Source organism: Lipomyces tetrasporus, assembly GCF_029532465.1.
Source record: "Lipomyces tetrasporus strain NRRL Y-64009 chromosome Unknown POJ06scaffold_5, whole genome shotgun sequence".
Lineage (NCBI taxonomy): Eukaryota > Fungi > Ascomycota > Lipomycetes > Lipomycetales > Lipomycetaceae > Lipomyces > Lipomyces tetrasporus.
The window spans coordinates 1,239,142-1,266,637 of record NW_026611600.1 but is presented as its reverse complement, the minus strand read 5'-3'; the positions used below and the strand labels follow the sequence as shown (position 1 = coordinate 1,266,637).

The following is a 27,496-nucleotide window of genomic DNA, read 5'->3' as shown; positions in this document are numbered from 1 at the left end:
CCTCCCCCCTCAACCAACACCCGTTCCAACCAGCAGGTAAGTTTGCATTTACATCGCACGGATAAGATCAATACATGAACAGTGACCAACGTGATGAACCTTTGTCGCCCCAATCATAATAAAGTCCATTAACCCGGTAACTTTTGATGATTCGACTCCAAGCCAAACACACGGAATATCTGACCTTGGCCACTCGAATGTTCAAAAATTGATCTTGTTTAGCCTGTCGCTTGTTTTACCGTGATCGAATGCTAATTATCTGTTCACTAGGAGCGGCCTTTTTTTTTTTTTTGGCGGAGTCTGTTACGTATGTAAGAAAAAAAAATTTCACCATCGTTAGTGGCGAGCATGATGTTTAAAGTACTATCAAATTCCAAGTTATACAATGCGGACATGTTTCCATAACTGATCACCTTATTTCCATCTGGTTATTTATTTCTTCATGCCTATTACAATGCGGTATTAACGATTGAATTGTAGGTCCCGCCTTCTTCCACATTATCAGCACGGGCGTAGATTGTAAGTATACTTGCTACTTTCCCTACATTCACGACGCGTGAGGACGCATCTTTTGGAATTCCCGTCGTCTGATGAATCCAAAACTGCTTTTTCCATGCTAATCATGAAAATATTATGATTACACCTCAATATTCGAAAAAAGTGCTTCTGAATCATCCATGTTTGCCGGTCCTCACGCGTTTTCGCTGTCTGCGTATCTGAGCATGGCAGATGAGAAGACCGAACTGACGAAATTTTAAATAGGGTCGATGAATGCCGCCCGCTGACAGTGTCCGACGAACCGCGCGCACAAAATACATACGTTTATTAGCAAGCATGGCAAGCCCGGTCGCGGCCGCCGCGCCCGCGACTCCCGACCGCGTGCTAACGCTCACGAACGCGCTGTCGTCCGTGACGGCTCGGATTGCCGCCGTCACGCAGTCGTCGACCGCGCCAGTCCCGCGGCTCGTGGCCGTGTCGAAGCTGAAACCAGCGTCGGACGTGCTGGCTCTGTACACGGCCGCGGACCAGCGGCATTTCGGCGAGAACTACGTGCAGGAACTTGTCGACAAAGCGGCCCAGCTGCCGAGTGACATTCACTGGCACTTTATTGGCTCGCTGCAGTCCAACAAGTGCGCGACGTTAGCTTCGATCCCGAACTTGTTCGCTGTCGAGACCGTCGACGCCGTGAAGAAGGCGCGCAAGTTGAACGACGCCAGGAGCGACGAATGGGACATGCTGAACGTGTTTATCCAGGTCAACACGTCCGGCGAGGAGTCCAAGAGCGGTGCCGCGCCGGGAAAGGACACGGTTGAGGTTGCCCGGTACATTGTTGGCCAGTGTCCCCGGTTGAAACTGCTTGGGCTCATGACGATCGGGTCGATAGCACGATCGCGTGCTGCCGCCGACGGCGAACAGAACCCCGATTTCGCGGCTCTCATGGAGACCAAGCGGCTGGTCGAGGCCGAGGTCGGCGTGGATGGGCTCGAGCTCAGCATGGGCATGTCCGACGACTTTGAGGACGCGATCAAGCAGGGATCGACTAACGTTCGCGTCGGCAGTAATATTTTTGGCGCGCGGCCGCCGAAAAAGAGCTCATAGAATCAAAAAAAAAAACCGGACAGTGGGTGGGAATTTGGTGTTTTAGGGGCATGGCATATATGGGCGTTTTTTTTAAGCATAGTCTGGCATTCATAATATCTAATCTGTAATCATTGGATCAAAACCCCTCGATCAAAGCCTCGGTATCAGCAGCGCCTGTCTTTCCGCCAATAAACCATGTCCGGCGATCCTCGCCTCTGCCTTGCTTCTCATGAATCTTGGACAGCAGTGCGGACGTGCGTTCCGGGAACGGCGGCATCTCATCGCACAAGGTCCTCAGCAGGTCATCCGACGGCAGGGTCGCGAGAATCAAATACTCGCACGCGCGCTGCTGCAGTTCCGAGTCCAGACTGCGCGAGTAGGCCTGAAAGACGTGCACTAGCTGGGGCTTGATTTCGGGAAACAAGTTGACAAACTTGATGTACGTCGACAGCAACAGCGCTTTCGTGAACGCCGAGCACGACGGGAACTTGTCTTGCAGGGCCAGGAACTGCTCGATCGGCGTGCATCCCTGGGTGTCGGCAATCAGGTGGCCAAACTCGCCGAGCACGTAGCCGCCAATCTTGACCATCGCCTCATAATACGTCGGGCCCTTGAGGTACTGCAACAACGTATGTGCGGCATACGGCTGCAGGTCCTCGTTGTTAATCACGATCTGCACTGCCCGCTGCCATACTTCGTCCGACACGTAGTCGCCGGCGACCGAGATCAGCTTGAGAATAGTATCAATGTACCACTTGTACTCGGTCGCGTGCTTTTCGGTAAGGATCGCGAGCTTGATGACCATGTCCTCCCGAATCGCGTAATCGGCGACCTCGAGATACTTGAGCAGTTCGGCCACGATCGTGGCTGCGTTTTGGGATCCGCACATGCTGTACAGCAAGTCCAGGCCTTTGCGGCGGACCGAAATGTCCCTGTCCCGGAGCGAGTTCAGAATCGTCGTCTGGTGGGCGCGAATGGGGCTCAAGTCGACCGTACGCGCGGCCAGGTGCGCCATGGCGTCCAATCCCAGATACCGCAAGTTCGTCTCGCGCGACGAAATAAACACGCCGAGCTTGCTCACGATCCTGTCCATCAAGCTGGCGCTCACGTCGATGTGGATCGCGAGATTGATCGCTTCGAACAGGACCGCGTTTTGCGCGTTCGACTGCTGCACGTTGCGCGACGGCTCGGCAGCGGTCTCGAGAATGAATTGCAACACGTCGACGAGTCCGGCTACCGCGTCGGGGTCGTCCGACGCCGGGTAGTATTGCAAAAGCCGCAGTAGTTTGACTTGCAGCCACGGATTCGGGACTTTGTAGTACAAGTAATCCGGCTGGATCTGACGGTCGAGCAAGATTGCTTTTAACCTGAACACGGCCCGGCCGTAGCATTTTTTGTACACATCGGGCTTGTCCTGGGCGAGCGCCATGACGAGCGAAGCAACAGACGTCACGACGCCGAGGTCTGAATCGCTTAGTATGCTCACGATTCTGTCGGCCCACTCTTCGTGGACCGAGTGTTGGTATTTGCGATACAGCCGCAGTAACGTCAGTGCCGCTTTCTTCTTCACGAACGGTTTCGATACCCTGCGGTTATTAGCATTGGAACGAACCCGAAACAAAGCCTCTAAACAGGTACATACGGCGAAACAAGTAATCGATGGACATCAGAACTCAACGATTCCGCCATCTCCTTGCCGCCTACATTCGCAATCGCATGCAACGCAAGACAATTAAACAATTCATTCGGGTCATTCAAGTCTTTCCGAATACTGTTTAGCACTAAATTTATGAGGTCGTGGTTTTCATTGAGTAGCAGCGAGATGGCGAGATAACCGATTTGTTTCTCCGAGAATTTGCTGGACGCGATGAGGTTTAGTGCTTCGAGGTGGCCAAATTCGATGTTCCAACCGAGAATGTAGATGTAGAGTAACTAAGTTTTTGGTTAGCACTCTGCACAATATAGCCTCAGTGAGGGAATGGCACCTTGCACACGTATTTCTTCTTTTGGTAGCCGCTTAGATTCGAGTCTGATCCTTCGTCAGCAGCCAGTTCGGCTCCTGTAAACAGGCATATTACAAACCTTTAAACTTTTGTCTGCGCAACTCGGTCAGTAAACAATGATTAACACTTTTGTTTGATGCGGTACGTACCGGATATTAGCCAACTCCTTATTTATCCTCTTTTCTTCTAATTCCCTTGCACGCGCGTTCCGTAAGTCGGCGATAAATTGCACAAGACCTACATGTATTAGCACCGTCAATATCGCTCAATTGGATGTGAGTTGATTGAAGATAGCGGACATACCTCTCATAGACGACATTTGAATTGTATTATATAGCGCGCCGAACAACCTTCACTATATGAACACCCGACCCGACAACTTAGATACCTCCTATCCCCGAATGAGTAGATTACACGACCTGCACCGCGCCTGCCGAACACTAGGTTTGCTGCGGAGTTACAAGAGGTACGACTATGGAATCACTGCAGACTGCCGTAAACTTGCAGGCGCACGTTGGTCGATGTGGGTTAGGGATTTCTGGTTGGGAAGTCGAAGCGGATGAGTTTTGTGGGAACCAAACTCAAGGTTTGAGTCTGGCATTCACACTCGTGCATTGCTTTGATATTACGTGCATATTTGCAAGAAGTGGGCCGTCAAGGTTACGAAGCTGATCGAATTTTTTTGATTTAGTGTAGCCGTACTGGGTCCTTCACGCCTACGACATCAATCACTACTTCACTTCTAATTGTGGCAATATGTCGCAAGAAGACTACGGGTCAACGCAGTCCCAGTCCTACGACTACATCGGTCCTGACGCTAGTGATTCGCAGTACCAGGCACAGTCCGCTTCGGCTAATGTAATTGATATTCCGCTGCGTGATGATCAGGAGGTTGTTACGTTGAACCTGGATACGGATCTGCCTGATGATCCGACGGAGCTTTGTGATCTTTTGGAGAATGAAGAGGCTGGACGGCAGTTTTGGCTAGCTATTGGAGTATGTTCAGGGATATGTACAAAGGGTCTGAACATTAACAGAGTCATGTAGACGGCGTACAGCAAGTTAGGGAAGATCGAGGAGGCCATCGAGGTTATCATGCGGGGTCTCAAAGGTATGTTGATTGGCTTTGTCCAACTTCGCCAAATCTGACATTCAGTATAGCCCAAGTTGTCATTCGCGGATCGGATTTAGAGCGCACACCATTCCATGCGTGTCTCGCGTGGTTATACCTGAAGCAATCTCGTGAGGCGCCGAAACGCACGTTGTCCCAATCTGTCGCGGCATCAAACGTCAAGACGAAGGATGTATACCAGCAATTGGCTACCCAGGAGCTCAACACATCAATGAAGATGTTTCCATCATGGCCGATCAACTTACTAGCTAGAGGTACCTATTCCCTCGTCTTATTTATTGCAGAATGGTGACTCATGGATATATAAGGCGTCTGGACGCTTCTACGATCAACAACCGCAGAATCGCTCGACTCCGCGTCAAAGTCGTTCGACGAAACAATCAAACAGGTGGCTGACTCCAATCTCATGGCGTTCCTAGGCAGAGCACGCATCTTGTATGCAAAGGAGAACTATAAAAGCGCACTGAAGCTGTATCAGCAGGTTCTGGTCGCGCGAGCGGATATGCAACCTGATCCAAGAATCGGAATCGGGATGTGCTTTTGGAAGCTGGGGTTTAAGGATGAAGCCAAACTGGCATGGGAGCGGTCATTGGAGCTGGTATGACAATTATATTTCCACTGTTAGCTGCAGCGGTAAGAAACTAAGACTGGTACAGGATCCGGAAAATACCTCGGCCAATCTGCTGATGGGGTTATACTTCCAAGACAAGGCTTTCCAAAACATCATGAGTCCCGACTTCGTAAGTCTGTACGGTTCTGCGCTTCAATTCACACAAAAGGCCTACAAAAATGGCAAGCAAAAACTCGCATTAGCAGGCGTGGCCTTGGCAAGTTATTTGTTTTCCAAGAAACAGCAGATGGACACGGTTATCAAACTTTGTGAAAAAGTTATTGATTTTACCGATATGCCGGCTATTACGTCCGAGGCGTATTTCTGGATGGCGAGAGCGTATCACCATTTGCAGAACTACGAAGTGGCAATGTCGTGTTATCAGAAATCTCGAGCAGCGAAGGCCGATAACGTGCTTGCGAAAGTCGGCATGGCGCAGATTCAGATTATTAACAACGATTTAACGGAGGCGAAATTAACGTTGGAGAAGATCATTCAGGAACATCCAAAGTGTGCGGAGGGCATGCTGATGTTGGGCTACTTGTACGCGGCTGATTACATCCAGCAGCGTAACCCTAACAGTATCATTGGCCAGTCAACAGGTACGCCGGATAAAGCTGTTGTTAGCGAGAAGACAAAGGCGAAAGTTCTGTTGGAGCGCTATCTTAAGCTCGTCGAGAGCCGACGGGGTATTTCTTCCACCGATATTGACGTCCATATCACGCTTAGCCGGTTATATGAGGACGAGAATATCGATCAGGCAATGTCCTCTCTTGAGCAAGCTATTGACCGTCAAAAGAATCTCAGCGAAGGCGGGGTGGTAAATCCCCGGCTCCTCAATAACATGGCGGTGTTGCATTATCACAAGGGACAATATGATGAAGCGCGAACGCTCTTCCAGAGTGCTCTCACGCAGATCGCAAATGCGGGAGAGCAGTCTGATTCGGTGGAAAAAGATGAGACTGAGTCGTTAGTAATTTCGCTGACATACAGTCTTGGTCGTTTGGAGGAACAGTCTGGGAACCTCGAGGAGGCAAAGAAGCTCTATACTGGTATTGAAGAGCGTATGCCAGGCTATGTTGATGCAAGATTACGATTATGCTATCTAGCCTTGAAAGAAAGTGAGGAAGGCGGCGAAGGTAAACCTACAACAGAACAAGCCGTCGCCAAGATGCAAGAACTAATCGAGACGGAATCCGGCAATCTCGAAGTCCGCGCATTGCACGGCTGGTATCTCCACCAACACCAGAGAAAACGTCCCCCAGCGAAGAATATCAACGAGGATATCGAGCAGCGTCATTACAAACACACGTTGCAGTACTACGACAAGCATGACACGTATTCCCTTATTGCGATGGGGAATATCTTTCTTGCTACAGCACGGGAAATGCGACCAACAAACGAACACGAGGCTGAGAGACGGAAAAGGACGTACGAGAAGGCTGTCGAGTTTTTTGATAAGGCTCTGCTGCTTGATGGGCATAATTCGTATGCTGCGCAAGGTATCGCGATTGCGCTCGCAGAGGACCGCAAGTTTAATAAAGCTGTGGGCATTTTTGGAAAGATTCGGGAGACGTTGAATGACGTTTCAGCGTATATTAATCTCGGCCACTGTCTTACGGAATTGAAGAACTATACACGGGCAATTGAATGTGTAAGTTGCACCTGATCTCGCGGTCAGCGCGGAGGCTAATATTGGGACAGTACGAGATCGCGCTAAATAGGTTCCAGGGCGGCAAGAATGTGCAGACAATGATGTGTCTTGGTCGTGTTTGGTTACAGCGTGGAATCGAAGAGTTGAGTTTAGATGCTGTCAAGATGTCCCTTGCGTATTCCAAGAGAGTAAGTGTGTCCCTTCAACGCGCATGGCAGTGCGATAATATTTTCATACTAAATTATACAGGCTCTTGCTCTATCGCCAAACAACCTCGCTCTAAAGTTCAACGTCGCATTCTGCCAATTCCAAATAGCCGAAGTCGTCCGGCGCATTCCAATCAACGACCGCAAAGTGTCAGATATCGAGTCCGCAGCAGTAGGGCTCGAAGACGCAATCGTCGCGCTCGGCGAAATTGCAGGCGAAAAGCATCCTCCTTTCCCACCCGCGGAAATCCAGCAACGTGCTACTATGGGTCAGAATACTACGCGCCGACAGTTGGAGCGCTTACTCACGCAGCAGAAGGAGTATGAGGAGAAGTCTGAGGCGAAACTGGAGGCTGCGAGACGGGCAAGGGATAGCGGTGGCAATGTGAATGGACACTTAACGTCTGTTGCCAGTGTCGGTGCGTAAATATAGATGGCACAGATTCTTATGATGAATGTTGTCTTGTATATTAGTTGTATTAAAAGTCAGTGCATATCATGCTACCCACGGACGCGGCCATAATGCCGAAGACCACAAGTCTTGCTCGATGGAGCAACCTCCTATATCTCGCCAAGAGAGTGTCCATGCAATTTTGCTTGCTTAACTCTAGGGCTGTATGAATTGTTTATTTATAGCATCATTGGAGCCATGTAACCCGAACAAGGCTGACATATGGCGTATCGAAATAATCTATCTAAGTCGTATAATGAAGCACTTATATACGATGCAATGTAATGAAATGCATTAAACCATTCAATCTTTTTTGATACCGAAACTCCATGCAATGTCCCAAAATAAAGCTGTCGCACGTAATTACAGGTGAAATTTCTTCTTCTCCTTGTCCATTTCAGGACGGTGCTCCCATTCCATTTCGTCTGCGATTCCTCTCTGGACGCGCCGTAACCTGAGCGTAAACTGAGGGCCAAGTTCTTGTAAACCCACCCGCTCTGTTTCCTTAAACAGATATCTATGGCGGCGGAAGAATATGAAGTCGCGCTGATTGTGCAGCGTGACGACTTGTCTACCGACGAATTCTGGAGTCTGAGGGAAGAGCGACTGGAAAAGTCTGCCGACTGTCATTCCCAGCCTGGTCGAGAAGTTGTTAAGGATGAGCTCTGGAACATGAGATGTCGCACGACCGTGACCCGAGATCTGCTTAGGCATCCTGAGCGACGAGAGCGTGAAAAACATTGTCGGCCCGGCGGGTAGATGCACAAACGTAAGTCCGTTGACGACTTTCTTGTCTTCACTAATTACAATCAGGTCGGTGTAATCTCGATTGATGCAAAACTTAGCAATCTCCTTCATGCTGAACTTGTGACCTCTCTTGACAAATTCTGATCCTGGAATTATGTTGATCAATTGATCAGAAAGCTCGTACGCCTGCGCTCGGGCAAACTTGGACGTCGTAATCAGGACCTTCGGGGCCGTTTTGTTCTTGAAATACTCCTCGAACTCATCTTCGCCTTCGATGGCTGCGTCCACGGTCTCGTCGTATACCCGCATGCGTTCAATCGTACTGGGAATATTGTTCGCCAGTCGTTCTTCTTTTAACTGCTGATCAGCCTCTTCCATTTTGAGGCGTTCCTTACGGGCTTTATGTTTGCTGACATTGTGTACTTTCTTCGCGGCGTAAAGTAGGTTCTCACGCTTAATCTTGTTCTTGACATTGTTCAGAGCGTCTTTCGGGACAGGCGCACTCGGCGCACTCTTTTTTTTGCCTTTTGTCTTCCTTGACGGCATTTTAGTTGTGCTATCCTCTGGTGGAGTAACCGGTAATGATGCTGAAGGTAAATCAAAAAAGTTTGGGAGAAAAAAAATCAAAATTCAGGCGATGAGGTCCGGAAGCCATAGTTTTGGCGCTAGAATTTGCACGCTAGCGCCGCAAGCCTATCGACGGTCTCTGGCAAGTGCGCCCCACAACAAGAGCAGGCACTCTGCTCCTCGGGGCGGCGAAAAAAACTACGCTCGACATTACCCACCGCACGACCGGCCTTCGGAGAGAAAGACCACTACCTCGTTACAGCGCATGAGCGTGCCCCTGACAGTTGCCTGCTTATCTGCCCCGTTTTGTAGTTCTAGATCGCTCGTCGCCTGCTCCCGCCTTGCCTGTTGCTCCAGTTCTCCCCAGCTGCTAGCAAGACACCGTTTCGCCTCCACTGCCTCACCAGGTAAAGTAGTTCGGATCAGCTCCACCAAACCAACGACCTCCACAATGTCTGTCCCCACAATCGACCGTGACTACCTCGACGGTCTGCTCAAACGACGGTTCTTCTTTGCACCCGCCTTCGACATTTACGGCGGCGTGTCTGGTCTCTACGACTACGGCCCACCAGGTTGCGCACTTCAGGCTAACATCATCGATGCCTGGCGCAAGCACTTTGTACTTGAGGAAGACATGCTCGAAGTGGACTGTACCATGCTCACTCCCTATGAAGTGCTCAAGACATCTGGCCACGTAGATAAGGTATGGCTCCGCATTGGGCTTCGGCCCTCTTGATGCGCCCTTGGTTTCGTCAATTAACTGATACTGATGGCTGCCGCAGTTTGCAGATTGGATGTGCCGTGATCCTGCTACTGGTGAAATTTTCCGTGTAGATCACTTGGTTGAGGAAGTTCTAGAGAGCAGACTCAAGGGAGACAAAGAGGCGCGTGGACAGGCTGCCGAAACTCCCGACGGCGTTGAAGAGAAGAAGCGGAAGAAGAAAGTCAAGGAAATCAAAGCCGTCAAGCTCGACGACGCCGTTGCCGCCGAATACGAGGAGGTTCTCGCTAAGGTGAGATCAGATCACTACGTTGCATGGGAGTCATGCCTAATATCTTGCAGATTGATGGATATTCCGGCCCAGAACTCGGTGAGCTCATGAAGAAGTACAACATCGTCAACCCGGCTACTGGCGGTCCTCTTTCTGAGCCGCTTGAGTTCAATCTCATGTTCGAGACTGCCATTGGTCCATCTGGTCATTTGAAGGGCTACTTGCGTCCCGAGACAGCCCAGGGTCAGTTCCTCAACTTCAGCAAACTTCTCGACAGCAACAACACCAAAATGCCTTTTGCCAGTGCCTCAATCGGCAAGTCCTTCCGTAATGAAATCTCGCCAAGGTCTGGTCTCCTGCGGGTCCGCGAATTCTTGATGGCTGAGATCGAGCATTTTGTCGACCCGCTCGTCAAGTCTCACCCCAGATTCCCCGAAGTTTCTGACACCAAGCTACGGCTTCTTTCAAAGACCACGCAGCAAGCCGGCCGGACAGATGTCACGGAGGTCACAATCGGCGAGGCGGTACAAACTGGCTTAGTTGACAATGAGACTCTCGGTTATTTCCTTGCTCGTATTTACATGTTCCTCATCAAGATTGGTGTTGATCACAGCCGTCTGCGATTCCGCCAGCACATGGCCAACGAGATGGCACACTATGCTGCTGACTGTTGGGACGCTGAGTTGCACACTTCGTATGGTTGGATCGAGTGTGTTGGTTGTGCTGACAGATCAGCCTATGATTTGACTGTGCACTCGAACCGCACCAACGAGAAGCTCGTTGTTCGACAGACATTAGCTGAGCCATTGACTGTGGAAGCTTTCGAGGTTGAACTTGACAAGAAGAAGTTCGGCCCAAAGTTCAAGAAGGACGGTAAGAAAATCGAACAGTTTCTCACCACCCGGACGCAGTGTGAGCTTGAAGATCTTGCGAAGGAGCTTTCCGAGAAGTTGAAGATCACTGTCGACGTTGATGGCGTCGCTGAGCCAGTTGAAGTTGAGAAGAGCATTATTTCGATCGAGAAGAAAACGCGACTGGAACATGTCCGCGAGTACACTCCCAACGTTATCGAACCATCGTTTGGTATCGGTCGAATCTTGTACTCAATGATCGAGCACAATTTCTGGATCCGTCCAGAAAGCGACCAGCGTGCCGTACTTTCATTCCCACCCGTCATTGCGCCCACAAAGGTTCTCCTCGTACCGCTCTCCAACAATGAAGCGTTCGAGCCATTGATTAAGGAACTTTCAAGGCTTCTCCGACGCACCGGCATCCCCGCCAAGGTCGACGACAGCTCCGCAACTATCGGCCGACGATACGCCCGTAATGACGAGCTCGGTACTCCGTTCGGAATCACCGTCGATTTCCAGTCGGTCCAGGACCGCACCGTCACACTCCGCGAGCGCGACTCGACTAAGCAGGTCCGTGGCACTGTCGAGCAGATCATCGCTGCAGTCCAGCGTATGGTTGGCCAAGATGCAGTTCCGTGGGAAGAGGGCACCAAAGGCCTTGCATCGTTTGAGACTGCTTCGGAGTAGATAATAGTCATCGAAATAGAAGATAGAATGACGGCTACGAGATATTTTATATTACTGTTGCTTTTTCGAGGATAACGGTTTTGTAGTTCGACAATAGTTGTACTTGATATAAATTAGTATTGGCATACGCATAGATTGTTGCCTTGTAAGTTATGTCGTCATATCACATATCAGATCTACCAACCAGATATTCAATTAATATACCAAAAATATGTTAAAAAATGTCTATACACAAAGGACCATCTCTACTCGTTCGTTCTGCACACGATTATATTCTGGCTGTGCGGAATTTACAACTTTCGGTGCATGATCAATGCCGAAGCTTGGTGGCTTGGGAAAACCAAGGTGTCAGCAATGACGACGTTCTCGCGACGAGAAACGGCAAAGACAATCACCTCGGCGATATCCTCGGCGATTAGGGGTTCGACGCCCTTGTAAACGGCATCGGCTTTGCCTTTGTCACCCCGGAAACGGACGACTAAATAGAACATTAGTAAGGTACGAGCGATAAAAAGTGGAGGAACACTCACCGGAGAACTCAGTCTCGACCTGGCCGGGGTCAACCTCTATGACGCGAATGCCTGCTTGAACGTTAGAACCACCACTTCGAGGTATGCTAATACCGGACCAATTGACGGGAACGTACGGGTAGCAATCAGCTCCTTTCGCAAGGTCTCAGTGAACGATTTGACTGCGGCCTTAGTGGCGCAGTAGATAGCTCCCCCTACGAATTTTAGCAAACTACGTCAAAGCTTGACTCTCGCAAAAAGAAATATACCTGGGTACGGCTCGCGGCCAGCGATAGAGCCAATATTGAGGATATCGCCCTTGCCCTTCTCCTTAAATAATGGCAGCAACTTTTGCGTGAGCGCAATCAAACCGAACACGTTGGTCTGGAACATGATATCGATATCGGACTGGGCAATGGTGCCGACCTGGTCGACACCGTGCACCATACCACTGTAATTTGCCGTAAGCATTTGAAGCTAATAACGCACTGTAGAACGAGAACGGACTCACGCGTTGTTGACGAGGACGTCGATATCCTTGGCTTCGGCCGGCAAGTTGTCGACGAAAGCATCAATAGTGGAGAGCTTGCTGACGTCGAGAGCGATAGGGAACACCTTCGACTTGGGATACGCTTTCTCGATTTCCTAATTGCGATAAAAATAGCCGAGCAAGCCCGGCGAAAGTCGAGGTGTAAGCAGTGTTCTATCGAATCCACAATTGGCAAGCGACATAAATTTATGGCATACCTCCTTGATGGAAACAAGAGCAGCTTCACGTCGGGCAGTGAGGATCAACTTGATGTCACCGCCGCTGGCATTGGCAAATTCGAAGGCCGTGGCACGGCCGATACCGGATGAAGCGCCTGTGATGAGGACGGTCTTGCCAGCGAGTCTGGCGGCAGCAGAAGTTCCGAAAGACATTATGGTTCTGCGAAATGCGCGTGGGGATATGAGAGATTGTGGAAATTTGTGATGTTGTAGTGAGGTGATAAGCGAATTGAGGGTGCGAGTATGAGAATGCTGCGGGTGTCGATGCGGGACTGGGAACAATGGCGAGACAAGGCTAGTCGTTGAGAAATCTCGGAGAAAGCGTGTCCTCGGGCTTGATGGGGCGATAAGCGGCAACGAACGCAGGCAACAACGGCCTACGGACGATCTGCTCCGCAGCAGCTGGAGCCGTATCACCGATATAAGAAATGGGTTCGAAGACAACATCGGGCAGCCAGATGAGAGGAACTATATGAATATTGTGCAAGCTGCTCGTCCGAGCCGGTCGAACCGCTTTCTCCGGGGTTTAGAGACGATGCGTAGACCTGCGGACCCTGCATTAGATAAATCTTCGGTCCACACCGCCAATCAGCGAAGCACGCTTCTTGGCTGCACAGTGCACTCTGTACAAGGAGACTACTTTTTCTTCTATTGGAACAAAGTCTACGTTCAATTGATAGCAAATTCTTATCATACCAATGTGAGTAGCCCAAGAAAGTGCGTCGTCACAAGCAGCGATCTGCCAACAAAACACAGGCAAAAACACGGAACCTCACTACAATCAACATGAAACCCCAGATCTAAACTGAATGCCTTAAGCACTATGAGCTACACTACTTGTAGTAGATGCATTGTGCTGCAGGTGGAGATTCGAAGAAGCCGTGGTGGCCGGTCTCTCCCATAGGGCATCATCCTCGTTCTTGTCGGCAAAAGGATCCACCAATACTTGCTGTTTCAGGCGGCCATTAGAATTTACAGGCTCATTCAGATATGTATTGTCATGACCTATGTCTTCCTCGGCAGGACTGGTTCCCCCATTCTCATTACTGCCGAATTCTGACTGGTGCTCCTCGGATTCTGACGCCAATCCTAACTCGCCGACGTTTGTATTTTCATTTGTATTCGGTTCTTCCTCCCGTCCTTCCATCAATTGGGTTGAATCTACCGATGGGTGCCCCGGATCAGTCTCGTTCCCGTGCGCTTCCTCGTAGTATTGCCTCGGCGGACTCACAAGTGCCGACGCACGGTCGAGCGCAGCCGTGTGTGCCTCTATGGCTGTACCGATAGTGTCGTTTGCGGAAATCAAAGTCATAATCATGGACTCATCTAAAGGAGGAACAGAGTCACGAGAGAGATAGGACTGGATTTTACTAGACAGCTGGACGCATCTTTCGTAGAACTCCTGCTTCGCTTTAGCTCGAGTATTTTAATTCCAGGACAATCACTTCTTACCATAACCAATGGACTTCCGGAGATCTGAACCGGCGGCGTACTACTGACAACTTGGCGTAGTAACGAGGCCGACGTCTTTGCTTCCTCGACGACATCTTCCAACTTCTCCTGCGACACCGGCTCATGTCGCGATGAACTTCCCTTGTGCGATCCCGATCCATCGGCAACGTACTTTAAATAGACCTTATTAAGCTCGGAAAGTTCTGCCACATTCGGCTTCTCAAGCGCAAAATGCTCCAACGTGGTCGCCAACAATTCTCGAACCGATGGATCTCGCGTGCGCTTCAAAATGTCTTTCACTACCGTGACCAACTTGTCGTCCTCGCCAATCTGACCCAATATAATCTCCGAATTCGCGTCAACCAAAATCCGCAGAACCATAATCGCGTTATACTGCGACACGGTGCTCGACGCGTGTTTGGGATCCAGTCGTTTTCGTACGGCTTTGACGGCTTCTTTGGCGGCGAGAGGCGTAGCTTGGGCGCATTCGACAATAACGGGGAGTTGAGCGACATCGTCCGTTTGTGCTGCTGCAGCCCGAGTTGTAGTCGGCGACGCTGAGGAGGAGAACATATTTTTGCCGAATTTGAATTGGACCTTTTCGTCGCAAAACGAAGCGATTGCCGAGACGACCTGTACATGGGGTTCCCCTGATGAGATGAGCCATATCCACAGCTATACACACCACCGCTTCCCTCCAGCGTGTATCAGTACTTACCCTTCGAAGAGCCTTTAAACACCTTCATCATAACTGGTGAACTGATAGCCCTTTCCGACAAGGATCCGTGACCCTTCTAATACCACGTATGAATCCAAAGGTGGCGAAGCGACTATAAGACGTAATTGCCTCCGTGCGCCAGGAACGCGCGGCTTAGCATGCAATGATTCAGTCGTATATAAGGTGTAAACCTGCCAAATCAACATGCACAAGCCCCCTGAAATTATCAAACTTTACCCGGTCTGCATGTCTAAGCTTAAGTGTAAAGCTATTGCCCTAACCTCATGTAAAATGCCAGTGGATTCTATTCTTGAAGTCAAAGGCAGGTGGTATCATACTAATTCTGCCTTGGGTTTTGGTACAGGGATGAATTTGGAATTGAAACAAAGTATTTCATTTACAGACAATCCTTTTATATAATTAAACGTATTTAGCAGGATATTTTGGATTACAATTATTATTTGTACGTTATCCAGGCGGTCTAACGGGTAACATGCAAACTTTTAGTCTAGTGATGGCGATTTTTCATAGTGAAGTCCCGATTTACTCTAGTGATGGTGAATTTTTCTAGTGATGACCAATATTCTCTGTAGATGGCGAAGGTATAAATTTGCTCGAATATCTACAGCTCGCATGCTCAATTAACGTTCCATCAAATAAGAAAACAAGATACCCCGCGACTCAATACAGGACCGGTCTTTTGAACTAATAAAATAATAAATTATAACCGTCCATCTCATGGATGTCCTAGCAATGGTAAAATCTCCAATCAGTTACATCTGGTGCGCCCCCTATCGACGCGTGAATAGCAAGCTCATTGTTCGTGTCATATATATCGACGTCTAAGGTGTCACACTTGCAGACCAGGAGTATAATGTAGGCACTAAGAAACTCGAAACTCAGTTGCCTCGTTAGGCCATGTCGATGTCTCAAACAGGGGATGCAAACGACCCGGTCTCATAATGACAAACAGATGCTTTGATACTACCATAACTAGGTTCAAGGCCCGTGCTGAGATTTGTCTAGTTGTAAATTACCTGTGACTGAAACACCCTTATCGCCACATAGCCGGCCTGTAGCATAAAGAAAAGTTGAAGAATGGACCCTAAAGCGGCCACAATTCCTATGGCATAGCCCGCAGGAGAAGCGATATTAATTGACATCAAGACGAGCACCAAAAACCCGAAGCCTACACCACCACATGTCGCAGATACTTGATATATTCCATGTATTTATCCTCCCTCTTGCTGAGAGTGTATTGGACGACGTGCAGCAACTCATATCTCCCTTCCTGACTTCTGACCAAATAGAACACACTGCTGTTGGCAGGCGCTCCATTTCTCTCAACGGGGACCATGCTCGTATTTTGCATCACCGAGTCTCCGTAGGCTTATGCAATTCTGAGGAAAACAATGATAATAAGCAATGTTGCAGTCTTAATATCCAGCTTGCTAGTGTCTGCTCAAATATTTTGAATTTCATTTGGCTTCGAGGGAATGAATAAGTCAAGTTGAATGGAGCAGTAACAAACACGAAGCATCCGAAGGTTTGTAATTCGGAAATAATGCTGGAAATACCTTTGTCTTAAATGGTCTACGAAGGAGCACCCCTGATGACAATGGCATGCTGATAATGCCAGTAGCCCGCAAAGCCAAGGAAAACGCTGGTCAGTTGAGACTAGCCTCGCATATGTGCTTGGGATCGGAGATTGAAGTCACCTAATTTGCCTTAGCTTGGCCACCGCTATGCGCGGTGAAATTCGCGTGATTTCCTAGATCAGGGGCAGCTATCATACTCATAAGCATATGGACTCCGGCGGTGACTTCTTCGGTTTATTGTAGTTTGGGACCATGCCACTTTTGATACAGGGAAATCATCAAGAGGTCAAATTTTCAGATGAAATCTGCAGTAATTGATACTATTGAGGATGTTACTGCATCTATCGCGTATAGACTCGATTAACGGGGGATTAGCCGTCGGGATCGGGACCTGTGGCACTCGGGTGTTCCGAAACCCTGCTGCTGGAGACCCCAAACAGAACCTGTTGCATGCTCAGGCCAGGGATTAGCAATTACCTCGTTGTCGCTTAGGTTGTCTGGGAACAAGTTTCATTTCCGGGTGGCATATAACTATTGAGTTTAGTTTTGAATAAAGTGTGGACTGTGAACTAAGCATTTGGGTCGCCGGGGCTCCGTTAATATATCTGCCTTTCATGGCGAACAGTCGCCCAAATATATTCTGTAAGACATAGAACTACTTAACGAAGGTCCCAGGCTAAGTCACTATGAGGTCGTGGTCACTGCTTACGTCTCACTGGGCACACCCGGGACCTCATTACGCCTCTCTAAGCAGGTTTATATTAGTAGCAAGATCGACACCATAATCAAACGCTGCATCGGCTGACGAGTCGTGCTTCAAGACGAACCGCTTGTAAGCCAAGAAAAAATCGATGCACTGTACTGAAATCCTGAGTCTGGACCTCTCAAGGTTGAAACGCATCTGTTTCGACAGATCCTGTCCCGAGTCACAGAGTCCCTTCCGGTGGAGATGCCAGCTGACACATTAAGTGTTTTGTACCCATCGGGTTTTTCTCTCTATCTTTTGTCTTGAAATAGTTAATGTCCACGAATTGCGACGATGGCGACGAACGCCATATTCAGACGATGTTACAGACTATGCAACTCGCTCAGCCACCAAGTCGGACGGCGATGGTTCGCTGAGTGGTCTGATGGCAGCGCGAGCCAGTACCAGATGGGCACGATCTTGCGGCCGTCTGGTGTAGCGACGACAGAGCCGTTTTCGATAACGCGCGCGATTGTGACTAATGGGCCTGATCTGCTGGTACGGCAGCCAGAATTTACGCCGGCCAGTCTGTTGCTGATTGCGACGCCGCAGTATGCGAATGAGCTGTATTCTGCGGTCGCGGAGAAGTGTAGGGCGCTTGTTCACTAAGTCCACTTTTTGTTTGGCCAAATCTGACATCCTGTTTAGCGCACCCTTTTTCGGTTTACGGCGCAGTAGTGGATGTAGTACCGCCAGGAGGCAAACGAGACGGTATATCATACCTCTGGACATCACAGCCAATAACAGTCAACCACTCCAACAGCACAAGTCTCTCCGTCGCACGGTCAAAAGGCACCCATTCGCACCGCGACCAAGACGGCCGCGTCGATCCGGCAGCGCGAGGTCGGTACGTTTCTAAAGGCGGCCAGCAATGGGTACTTAACAAGCTTTACCTGTCGCTGGCGTTCAACGACGGCGCGAAGAACGTGCGTATCCAGAGCGCCAGCACGATATTCGAAACCGGCGTGGAGGGCATTCTAGCTGCTCGCGAAGCAGGCACGGCGGAGCCAGAGTTGTATGGCACGATGGAGCTGAATATCCCTCTGAACATCTCGTTCGAAGAGCCGGAGCGGACGCCAGTGTTAGAGGTTCTGGAGAACAAGAGCGTGCTGGAGGGCGAGTCTGCGACGATGTACGTTACGTCGAAAAAGGACAACATTATCAAGACAATCAATGGGCGGGCAGCGTCGTCGTTTCTGGAAGCATCTCTTGCAGCATCGTTATTTTTGGAAGCCCCGCCACCTATGGATACGCCTCTCAGATCGAAAGACGCGGAATACCAGAAAAATAGGAGTGTGTATGCCGTGCTCGACGACAAGGCGCGGTACAAAGTCATTGCGGGCGGCGGCGGCTGGGGTGCGCGCGCGGGCATGTTGGTTCTCGATCCCGAAGCCGAGATCCGTGAAGGCGCGAAGATTCAATTTTTGGTGTCAACGAACAAGGTTCAGGACGAACTCGACTCGGAATTCGACGTCGGCGATGATCAGAAAGGGAAACTATTCTTTGAGTGCGTTGCTCCGGTGCAGATTTTAGACGACGTAGAGGAAAATTCGAGAAGGTCGGCAGAAATTGCGCTTGAGGACATCTTTGGCGCTGGTAGTGAAAACCAATTCTTTGCTGGACGGAAGAAATTCGATGTGCATGGGGAGTACTGCGTCGCGTCGGTTGAGGAGGGCACGTAGACGGCACGCATTTGATGTACATATAAACAAGATGGGATGTATATAGGAATATCGAAAGTGTATCGTAGCTGAAGAGCGAAGAGCGATTTTACGTCAAGCTCTTACCGCCTCAGTCATTGGTCTGTACTACTCCAATGATATAACTCGAGAGGGGTAGACAGAATCCTACAAGGACATGAAAACAATCTACGAAAGCTAATGTGATGTTTTCTCTATTGAAAAGAGCAATATTGCGAAGGTATTATATATTGGACAGACGACGTCGAAGATGCAATCCTGGACTAAGTACATAAAACCTAGCTCTCGATATTGATGATTCACGACACGGAGCTTTCTTGTCGACGTATGTTAGTGTTCATGGGCTGTTGTTGACTGCACTGTGAGCCGATGCAGTGGCGCTCGTGCTACGAGCGAGTTGTAACTAGAATTTAATAAAAATGTCTTGTGTGACGTTCGGCTGCCGGCAATTGCGGCGCATGGATGCTGCCACGACAATTTGTATGAGCAATCGCGTAGTTTCGCCCTAAAATAATTAAAAAAAGCTCGTGCTTGCAGGCGCCGCTAACTTCTGTGCGACCGGCACATCTCTCACACTGCAGTCCATTTGCGCATGCATCTGCCGATAAGTAGCGCATTTGCGTTACTTGTGCGGCGGTGCGGTACGTCGTCATCGATTAGCCTGCACGCGTCGTCATCGTCTGTGCAGACCTAACTCTTTCCTAGTCCATCACGCCTTTCCTTGTGCTCGTCGACGACGCCGCTCGCTGCCCTTTTGAGGGCTGCTGCCCGCTCCCTGGTTTGCTTCTGCCTGCTGTCTTCCCCTCTGCAAACATATTCCTGCAGTTTTTGCCTCACCGACAATGCGCATAAGGGCAGCACTCTATCTCGCGGGGGCATTGCTGCTCGAGACCGCAGCAGCGTTTCCATTATTTTCGTTCCTGCCTTCGACAGTCGATGCGGAAACAGATTCTGCGGTCGACAAAAAGCCTAAGAAGCCTGATCTTGAAGAGGCTGCTTTTCAGGCGCGCCGGCTCGTCCACGATCAGTCTCTCGGCTATCTCAACACTGTCTACCAACATGGCCATAATAAGGGATTTCCGTTCAGTCTCCCCGAATATTACGCCGACTGTGATACCAACGGCACCCTGACGTTGCTCATTGTCGAGATCGGTGTTAACTACGACAATTGGCAGGCCGGCTCCCCAGTCTCGTTCTCCATTGGCCACACATCCACGTTCATTCCACCTATTTCACCAGCCTCGCAACCCCGTGTTTCGCTCCAAGGTTCACTGTCATATATTCCTGAAGATGACCAGGACGCTTTGAAGAAGGCAAAGCTTTGCTTCCTACGTCACCATCCCGACTCGAGACTCTGGTTTCCTGGCAATGCGTTCCACAACTCTTCTTTCGCAAAGTTTGATGTCAAGTCTGTCTATTGGGTCGGTGGATTCGGCCACGAGTCTTATGTCGGCGAGATTCCTGTCAAGTTGTATAGCAACGTGACACTCAGTCATCCTCATGTCCCCATTCCCTTCCCGCGGCCACCTAAACATGGTGACGACGATGGCGATGGAGACCGTGACGATGATCGTATGCACAAATCTTGGTTCGACAGACCACAGCTACCTTTCGGACATCGTCGTGACCTAGACATGGACATTGACTATGTTGACCTGCAAGGTTTTAGAGTGCCTCTTGCTCACCATTATCGTCAACGACGACCCTGCCCATCTACATTTGGTCGCCCACGATCACCGTCCCGAGAATATGATGCACCGCGTCGTCGCCACGACCGCCCACGCACACGTCCATCTGATAGGTTTCACAGTCCGGATTTCGACTCCTATGACGAGGAAATTTATGAAGGTGAGCATGGCTACACGCGACACGCTCCTTACATTGACGAAGACCGTGCACGTGCTTGGGAGTACTACTCCCGGCCGGCCCCAACCAGATGGGGACCGAGTCCGCCACAAACATCTGGAGAGGGTATTCCGGAGCCAATCGGACGAGGACTGCCACATTCGAGGGTCGAGATGGTAGCAATCCCAGTTCCGGATCTGGTCGAGGAGTCGGAGCCTTTTTATGTCGTATGCGGTCCTTCTTCTCCTTCCTCTCGTTCAGAAGTACACGCGTTCCGAACCTGCCTCGAGTCCCACATGGAGCCGTTGGATAGCAACCAGGAACATAATAACCTCCGTATGCACGATGCTATTGTACGCTGCCAGTCGCTGATGCCTGCGACTTGCACTGTCAAGAGAGGTCTCCGCCGAGGTCTAGCCCATGTGGGGGTGGATGAATATCCCGTTGTTACCCACTACGAGGTTTTGGAGCCGGAGAAGTCGTCCTGGTTTGAGTACGTTCGGACCATGTTCCGTCGTTAGGTTGGATTGCGTGAGAGAAATTGCGCCTCCTATTGAATATTTCTTGTTGGGTTATATGTGTCCTTGATGTAATATGATGTAATAATTTTCTGGGATTTTTCTTGTGAGAAATATCTGAAATATGGTATAGGGATTCGGGAATTGTCTTAGATTGAAGGGGATTAAACGAAAACCATCCTGAATTCATTCAGGATAGATTTGGTACGTGGCTACGGGCTTATAGTGTCAACGGGTAATGCGAAATAACACTACTTCTTACATGGTGATCCAATGAGCCGATTTATTGTACAGAGCTTCCAATCAAACCGCAAACGCCTAATAACGTTCTCTGTCAACCCAAGAATTTCCCCGGACCTGAATGCTGCCTTTCTTCTTAACTATGGCCAAAGAAATGTCATTAATATCCCCCGGAACCGAAACCAAACTTGTCACCGCGATACATCCGCGCCGTCGTCGCCCTGCTGGCCCTGTTTGGCCGGGCTCTTCTCGCCCAGCGCGTCCCGTTCAAAAACTCGTCCCGCAGCCAAAAATCTGTTTCAAAAAATAAACAAAAAAAATTAGCGACCCTTGAAATCCTCGCACTTGTGTTATGTGGAAAGATCACTTACAACGCGCCTTGCAACCCGCCCAGCCGCTTAATATAATCGGCCTGGACGGCCGTCACACGCAGCAAGCTCTCGAGATCGCTCAGGTTGGCCTGCAACTGGGCCAGCTGCGAATGCAAGTGCGACATCTGGCGCGGCTTGATCGTCGACGGTTCCGTCGACGGCCGTGAGTGGAAGTTAGCTGTTGCCGCCGACTGCGACAGCATTGTTGCTGTTGTCGATGATGGCAGAGGTTGGTATTGTCGGTTCATTTGTTTGTCGCCGGGGCGAGTGATGTCCAGAGTAAAGAAGATGGACTGGTTTGTAGTTGGAGTTTAGTGGACGTCGGAGTGAGATCTCTCGACCGCGCGTCCTGTTTGTTTTCTGGCTCCATAGGGTACGGGTTGAATCCTACGCGTTAACGATGAGTTGATACTTTACTTATTTGAGGTTTTTGATACACACTTTGAGGCTCTTGTACCCGTAACGTTAAAACGGGCATGCAAAGGCACGAATCATAATATCATACCTGACTTATCATAAAGGTTACGTAAACTATATAATGTGGTACCTAAACGGTCCAGAATAACCTGGAACTAAACTATACTGCCGTCAAACCACACATAAAAAAAGGTCGGGCAGTACTCAAACGCTCCCCTGCCGCATGCGGACCTTCATTCTACATAGTAATTCTGGCGTGACCATCTTGCCATTCATGAACCGCATCAGTAAACCTCCCTCTATGCGTCGCCATAAAATCCGGTCTGGCCCTAGCCAAACTGACAAAGACCGTCTGCAGCATGATATCGACGTCGCGAACAAGCGCATACATGCCGTTCGCACGCAAGTACTTTCCAATGAAGCTCATCCCGCTACACAACAGCTCGACCAACATGCCAGTACTCTCCTCGTCTTCCAACATGTGGTTTACAAACAGCTGCTCGTCCGAGACCAATTTCGTCCACAACACGACGAAGAAAAGGCATTCAATAGGTCGAATAAAGTAGAAACAGTCTGCCAGATAAATATACAGGCCTCTCTTGGCTTCGCAATCAAGTTCCACAGAATCGTGTAAAAGCTGCAAGGTGTGCATGAAAAAGTAGTAATACGGCCTGCCGTCCAGCTTGTCTTTCACTTCCCCCGTCTGCGAAATGTGCATAACAAAAGCCAATACATTGGCGAATATATGGTTGACTATGAACAGGCGACTGCAGGTATCGCCTAACTCTGAAAATTCGTAAGCTCTCATGACTAGGTCGGCAAGTCCGCAGACAGCTTTGTAGCCTTCCTCACGCATTAATTCTGAAGCATGATCATTGGCGTCATGATATAACTGTACACAGTACCCCAACGCAGGCCTAAAAAACGCGTCCAAGTTGCGTGACTCATCAAACATTCCCCGCAGAATTAATCGTCTTAGAGAATCGCTCTCCTGAGCTGCACTTCTCGGTTGTTTGGTTGTAAGCTCAATCCAAGCTTTAAATGCCGAACGCATACCATCAATCTCACTAGCTTTGCTCTGCTGATTATTATCCATGTCCATAGATATTGCAATTATTGACTGCGGAATGTGAAATGTTGGCCCAGTACAGACACGATGCAGTAAATCCAATGTAGTAGAAAAGTCTTGTAATTCAGCTAGGCGAGGGTATCCGGCAATCAGATCGCACACCAACGATGCCACAAACCTTACTGACTTCGTCGAGTTGAATTTCTCCAGCCAAGAACATATGACAGAGTCCAATCTATTGGCATGTATCAGTTGGTTTCGCAACAGAGCTGGCACAACTAGCCGGTTTGATGTCTGTAAACCAGTGAGTTAGTATTGCCATCAAAAAATACGCACCATTGTGCACGTCGCGTCACATTCGTCGCCCATCTTACCAGGTCCTCAAAATTACTCGATAACCAGGACTCGACGTATTTGTCAGCGTCCTGTGACCAGAGACACAACTGTGCCACAATCTTGCACATTGCTTCTCGCGCCTGCGCCGTTTTAGCGTCTTTCACAAGTTTACATAGAGCGTATTCAATCAGCTGTGCTGGTTTCGGTGACGATGTCCTTGCAAGCTTGGTGGCAAATCGTTTGACGTATTTGTCGATTTTCTTGGGTGGCAACTCATATGGTCCAGAGTCGGGCCCCGCAGACGACAGACAAATCCGCGAAAATATCCTGTCGACTATGTCCCGCATCTACCAGTGTCAGTAACAGCAATCGTTTGAAAGGTCAATATATCAATCTTGCCATGCTAAACTCGTCGCGGTCGTCACTCCTGCCCGCAGGGAACACATCCGGACGTTTCTTCGGCGGATCCGCTATCTCAACTATCTGTCTGATGTCTCTGTCTGCTTCTGCCCGGACAGGCGAGATCTTTTCAGCCTCAGACTGGCCGGGGTGATGTATGTCCCGCGTTGTACGGAGCTTTAACGGTGAAAAAGCGGTTCCCCGCATCATTACCAGCATTGACCTATTCACCTCCTCCGTAATTTTGTTATATATGAGCTCGTACAGATGCGTCCGAACCGCATCCATTGCTTTGGTCAAGACGTTGGTTTGATGGGAAGTAACATATGAATATCCATTGCGTTCCAAGTATGCTGAAAAATGTGCTGCTGCTTGCTGCTCGATATTTTGTTTGTAGATCTCGTCCCTGCAATTGCCTGCACCCTCCTCGATCTTCTTTCTTGCATCTTCTAGTGCGACCGCTGATTCTAGACCTTCTGACAGTAAAGCTTCGATTGACTCCTCAATGCAATTGATCAAGACTAACATGCATGCTGGCGGCGGTTCAATACACCCCATACACTTATGCCACATTGCATCGACAGTATTCTTCACAAGCCCACGAACCTGCGCGACTTTCTTGTCGATTCTCTTAGAGAGCAGCTCGAAGTTGGCGATCAAGTCATCAGTGTGAAAATCAGCGACTCTAGCATGTTCAGCCCGCGCAGCTGCAGCAACATTCTGCATGTCAGCCCGAAGCGTCTTGAATAAAGCTTTTATGTCATCCTTCCACGTAGCATCACCTATTTTGTATTCGAAAACCTCAAGTAAAGCGCGTAAGACTCCAATAATCCATGCGTTAGAGGCTGTGAACACGATAGACTTCGCGGCTTGCTCTAGAACCCTACAGGTAAATCCAACTACAACGCTCAAGCGACCAATCTCATCACCCAATCTTAAAAGTTTCTTGAAACATATGTGATTAGCCTTGATAGGTTTGTTGCGGCGTAAGGTGTACTTTCCTAGCCAAGTTCCCAAATTGGACACTTTCGCCAATTCAGAAGTAAGATGGACAGTTTCCTCTGACTTGATCAGTGTAAGAGAGAAGTTAAACGTTCTTCTCAGCACCATGCTATTCAGTTCGTCGCTTTTTATTGCAGTAAGCAGCTCCAGATATGTGTCGTGTTGAGATAGCTTGTGAGAAATTAACGTGCCCACGAGATAATCCACAAACCAATTGCTACAGGTTTCGTCATTTAAAATTGCTCCCAGTTCATTCACGACCATCGGTACTGTATCAGTAGAGAGAGACTGCAAAATGTCATGAATTTTCTGCTTTGTGACTTGTACCGGAATTTCAAAGCATTCTTGTCCAATATGTGTGGCTGCACGCCCATACTCCACAGCCAAGTTCCGTCGTACCCTAGTATCCCTTGCAACTCGCCATAGGTCGGGCGCAAAATTTGCAAGATCGTCCAATCCAGCTAATGTGTCACAGAATTTGTGTGGACAAATGTCAAGTGCATCCACGACGTGCATCGCAGTGTTAAGGGCTGCTTTAAAGACGGTGGACTCTGGTGGATAGTTGCTTAGGGACCTGACAATCCGTTCCAAGGCGACGGTCAGATGCGTCCCTACAATTAGCCGATTCTTGATAAGCAGTCCCAAGAGTGTCGAGAACATTGCGACATCTTCCAGCGGCAGCCCGACTAGATTCATGTTGCGCTCAAAAATCAGAGACATCATGCGGGCAACCAAATCCTGAGAAATAGGAGATGTTGATTTGTGTAACACTTTTAAATATTCAATGGATTCGAAAACATGAACTTGGAAACTTCGCAGATCTTCAATTTTCGCGTCAACTTCGGCGATTATAGAGTCCGAAAACTCTGACGATAGGTTCTGGTTGAAGATACTAATAAGCTCCAGGCCACGACCAAAAACAACGAGCCGCGGATACGTCACACACTGCTCGCGCACGCGGTGCCATCGATCGATGTAAGACAACGGTATGCTTAATTCCGACAACACCCGCATGAACTCACTAACTTCAGTCAGTCCCATTGTACATCGCTTCGAACTGTCGTTGATGAGGTCGTCCAAGAAGTCTAACATATCTACTGTAAACTCAACTCCGGTAGAATTAGTGACACTCGTCAAGTATCTTGAAATGCTAAATTCGCCTCGAACGGATAAATTGGTGTATAAGTGCAGTGCAAATTTATACGGCCTGACGTTGACGAGACTTGGGGCCACACCCAGGTCGGTAATGAGCTGGGCAATCTGATGGATCTGCATTGGCTGCAATTTGTACTTCTCAACCAAGAAAGACGTCAGGGCATCTCTATTGACCTGCCACAAAGTTCCGAGGACGAATAGCCGAGGTACGCGATTTTCGCTGCGATAATATACATCCAGGAGATCGTTAATGGCATCAAACTCTATAGGCATCCAAGGCGTCTAGTAAATTAATCAGTATTGCGTTACGCTCGTAGTTGGTGCTCGTCATTTGGGCGTTCCTACCTCCAGTTGGACAGCTCCTATAAGTATCAATTCTGGACACATGTCCACCGCATAATCCAGTAATGGTCTAATAGGTAATTGTTGTCCGCCGAGAACATTCAGAATCGCAAATACCACAGCCACGACGTCAATCAAACTAAGCGCGTACTTCTCCAGTTCCCCGGCGTAGCGCTGCACTTCTGATCCGTATTGTTCTAGTCTTGCAGTATCCGGAATAACGCGTGGGATCTTAAGGGCCTCATAATTGACCGTTCCAATTTCTAATTTCCAGTCACAGAGAGCCTTAAAATAGTTCTCAATCATGTGAACGTCCCATAGTTCCATATCGCGAAGTAACCCACGGAGCGCCATTCCCGTAGGGTCTGAAGCCAGTACGTGACAAAAGAAGAGTTGAATTTTTTTTGAGTCCCTTAGCCGCGAAAGACGCCCAATATCGTTGCATTCTTCCTCATCGCCGTTGTCTTCGTCAGATGCCGGTTGGTAACCGCTCTTGCCATCTTCGTGGATGCCATCGCTAGCGACTTCTATTTCTTTTAGTTCCGCGCGCATGTTATACCCGCTGTTCGTTATTGTAACCGCGTTAATCAAGATGAACCAAAATTAATAAAAGAGTGGCGCCTGGCTTATGCTTGCGAAGGGAAAAGTAGTAGAGTTGGTCGATTAATACTGCAACTAACTATATGTTATAATGAAACTGACCGCGTTGGAGTTAACGTGTCGTGACAATTCCTGATGGGTGCACGTGTGTGCGGCTCATTAGTGCGTTGTCAAATGTTGGCATGACAACAGTAACTTACACAATTGTAAACAGTCTTAATCAAACCTTCG

The 27,496-nt window shown here is 49.1% G+C and overlaps 12 protein-coding genes across 12 annotated transcripts; 5 read left to right on the top strand and 7 right to left on the bottom strand.

Moving 5' to 3' along the window:
- Positions 1-271: 271 nt before the first annotated feature.
- On the top strand, positions 272-1,719 carry POJ06DRAFT_253324 (uncharacterized protein). Its single transcript, XM_056187622.1, has 2 exons — positions 272-519; positions 763-1,719. Exon 2 carries the CDS (start codon positions 772-774, stop codon positions 1,597-1,599), a length of 828 nt encoding a protein of 275 aa, XP_056044100.1. The 5' UTR covers positions 272-519; positions 763-771; the 3' UTR covers positions 1,600-1,719.
- On the bottom strand, positions 1,718-4,046 carry POJ06DRAFT_275709 (Clathrin/coatomer adaptor, adaptin-like protein; the record flags this gene model as incomplete). The annotated part of the gene is made up of 6 exons (XM_056189659.1): positions 3,888-4,046; positions 3,734-3,821; positions 3,664-3,677; positions 3,567-3,610; positions 3,224-3,513; positions 1,718-3,167 (listed from the first exon to the last, which is right to left on the bottom strand). The coding sequence occupies exons 1-6, from the start codon at positions 3,901-3,903 to the stop codon at positions 1,718-1,720; spliced, it is 1,902 nt and encodes a 633-aa protein (XP_056044099.1). The 5' UTR covers positions 3,904-4,046.
- A 153-nt stretch (positions 4,047-4,199) lies between these two features.
- Positions 4,200-7,885, top strand: POJ06DRAFT_109165 (uncharacterized protein). Its single transcript, XM_056184030.1, has 7 exons — positions 4,200-4,580; positions 4,632-4,695; positions 4,746-4,970; positions 5,025-5,314; positions 5,373-6,980; positions 7,031-7,168; positions 7,230-7,885. The coding sequence occupies exons 1-7, from the start codon at positions 4,341-4,343 to the stop codon at positions 7,611-7,613; spliced, it is 2,949 nt and encodes a 982-aa protein (XP_056044098.1). The 5' UTR covers positions 4,200-4,340; the 3' UTR covers positions 7,614-7,885.
- POJ06DRAFT_109313 (anticodon-binding protein) lies at positions 7,808-9,141 on the bottom strand. Its single transcript, XM_056184031.1, has one exon. It carries the CDS (start codon positions 8,928-8,930, stop codon positions 8,001-8,003), a length of 930 nt encoding a protein of 309 aa, XP_056044097.1. The 5' UTR covers positions 8,931-9,141; the 3' UTR covers positions 7,808-8,000.
- Positions 9,142-9,402: 261 nt separating this feature from the next.
- Positions 9,403-11,481, top strand: POJ06DRAFT_196594 (uncharacterized protein; the record flags this gene model as incomplete). The annotated part of the gene is made up of 3 exons (XM_056185037.1): positions 9,403-9,654; positions 9,734-9,964; positions 10,015-11,481. 3 exons carry the CDS (start codon positions 9,403-9,405, stop codon positions 11,479-11,481), a joined length of 1,950 nt encoding a protein of 649 aa, XP_056044096.1.
- A 290-nt stretch (positions 11,482-11,771) lies between these two features.
- Positions 11,772-13,318, bottom strand: POJ06DRAFT_281621 (uncharacterized protein; the record flags this gene model as incomplete). Its single annotated transcript, XM_056189959.1, has 8 exons — positions 11,772-11,959; positions 12,012-12,062; positions 12,128-12,205; positions 12,260-12,441; positions 12,502-12,635; positions 12,738-13,092; positions 13,121-13,226; positions 13,270-13,318. The coding sequence occupies 8 exons, from the start codon at positions 13,316-13,318 to the stop codon at positions 11,772-11,774; spliced, it is 1,143 nt and encodes a 380-aa protein (XP_056044095.1).
- POJ06DRAFT_253314 (uncharacterized protein) lies at positions 13,292-15,066 on the bottom strand. Its single transcript, XM_056187621.1, has 3 exons — positions 14,929-15,066; positions 14,211-14,860; positions 13,292-14,160 (listed from the first exon to the last, which is right to left on the bottom strand). The coding sequence occupies exons 1-3, from the start codon at positions 14,957-14,959 to the stop codon at positions 13,573-13,575; spliced, it is 1,269 nt and encodes a 422-aa protein (XP_056044094.1). The 5' UTR covers positions 14,960-15,066; the 3' UTR covers positions 13,292-13,572.
- A 2,613-nt stretch (positions 15,067-17,679) lies between these two features.
- Positions 17,680-18,953, top strand: POJ06DRAFT_196567 (uncharacterized protein; the record flags this gene model as incomplete). The annotated part of the gene is made up of 2 exons (XM_056185034.1): positions 17,680-17,860; positions 17,920-18,953. 2 exons carry the CDS (start codon positions 17,680-17,682, stop codon positions 18,951-18,953), a joined length of 1,215 nt encoding a protein of 404 aa, XP_056044093.1.
- A 740-nt stretch (positions 18,954-19,693) lies between these two features.
- Positions 19,694-21,603, top strand: POJ06DRAFT_253307 (pyridoxamine 5'-phosphate oxidase-domain-containing protein). The gene has a single exon (XM_056187620.1). The coding sequence runs from the start codon at positions 19,814-19,816 to the stop codon at positions 21,335-21,337; it is 1,524 nt and encodes a 507-aa protein (XP_056044092.1). The 5' UTR covers positions 19,694-19,813; the 3' UTR covers positions 21,338-21,603.
- On the bottom strand, positions 21,604-22,303 carry POJ06DRAFT_253306 (DASH complex subunit Hsk3 like-domain-containing protein). Its single transcript, XM_056187619.1, has 2 exons — positions 21,946-22,303; positions 21,604-21,868 (listed from the first exon to the last, which is right to left on the bottom strand). The coding sequence occupies exons 1-2, from the start codon at positions 22,191-22,193 to the stop codon at positions 21,766-21,768; spliced, it is 351 nt and encodes a 116-aa protein (XP_056044091.1). The 5' UTR covers positions 22,194-22,303; the 3' UTR covers positions 21,604-21,765.
- A 297-nt stretch (positions 22,304-22,600) lies between these two features.
- POJ06DRAFT_196993 (uncharacterized protein) lies at positions 22,601-24,114 on the bottom strand (the record flags this gene model as incomplete). The annotated part of the gene is made up of 2 exons (XM_056185055.1): positions 22,601-23,725; positions 23,806-24,114. The coding sequence occupies 2 exons, from the start codon at positions 24,112-24,114 to the stop codon at positions 22,601-22,603; spliced, it is 1,434 nt and encodes a 477-aa protein (XP_056044090.1).
- Positions 24,115-24,148: 34 nt separating this feature from the next.
- POJ06DRAFT_222933 (uncharacterized protein) lies at positions 24,149-27,357 on the bottom strand (the record flags this gene model as incomplete). Its single annotated transcript, XM_056185664.1, has 2 exons — positions 26,669-27,357; positions 24,149-26,605 (listed from the first exon to the last, which is right to left on the bottom strand). The coding sequence occupies exons 1-2, from the start codon at positions 27,215-27,217 to the stop codon at positions 24,149-24,151; spliced, it is 3,006 nt and encodes a 1,001-aa protein (XP_056044089.1). The 5' UTR covers positions 27,218-27,357.
- Positions 27,358-27,496: the final 139 nt, after the last annotated feature.

Coding starts and splice junctions, on each gene's coding strand:
- POJ06DRAFT_253324 (XM_056187622.1), top strand. CDS start 772: ATGCCGCCCGCTGACAGTGTCCGACGAACCGCGCGCACAAAATACATA.
- POJ06DRAFT_109165 (XM_056184030.1), top strand. CDS start 4,341: ATGTCGCAAGAAGACTACGGGTCAACGCAGTCCCAGTCCTACGACTAC. Junction 4,696..4,745: donor TATCATGCGGGGTCTCAAAG/GTATGTTGATTG, acceptor CATTCAGTATAG/CCCAAGTTGTCATTCGCGGA. Junction 4,971..5,024: donor GATCAACTTACTAGCTAGAG/GTACCTATTCCC, acceptor TGGATATATAAG/GCGTCTGGACGCTTCTACGA.
- POJ06DRAFT_109313 (XM_056184031.1), bottom strand. CDS start 8,930: ATGCCGTCAAGGAAGACAAAAGGCAAAAAAAAGAGTGCGCCGAGTGCG.
- POJ06DRAFT_253314 (XM_056187621.1), bottom strand. CDS start 14,959: ATGATGAAGGTGTTTAAAGGCTCTTCGAAGG. Junction 14,861..14,928: donor GTTTAAAGGCTCTTCGAAGG/GTAAGTACTGAT, acceptor TCATCTCATCAG/GGGAACCCCATGTACAGGTC. Junction 14,161..14,210: donor CCGGAAGTCCATTGGTTATG/GTAAGAAGTGAT, acceptor AAAGCGAAGCAG/GAGTTCTACGAAAGATGCGT.
- POJ06DRAFT_253307 (XM_056187620.1), top strand. CDS start 19,814: ATGCGCATAAGGGCAGCACTCTATCTCGCGGGGGCATTGCTGCTCGAG.
- POJ06DRAFT_253306 (XM_056187619.1), bottom strand. CDS start 22,193: ATGAACCGACAATACCAACCTCTGCCATCATCGACAACAGCAACAATG. Junction 21,869..21,945: donor GGCGGGTTGCAAGGCGCGTT/GTAAGTGATCTT, acceptor TTTTTGAAACAG/ATTTTTGGCTGCGGGACGAG.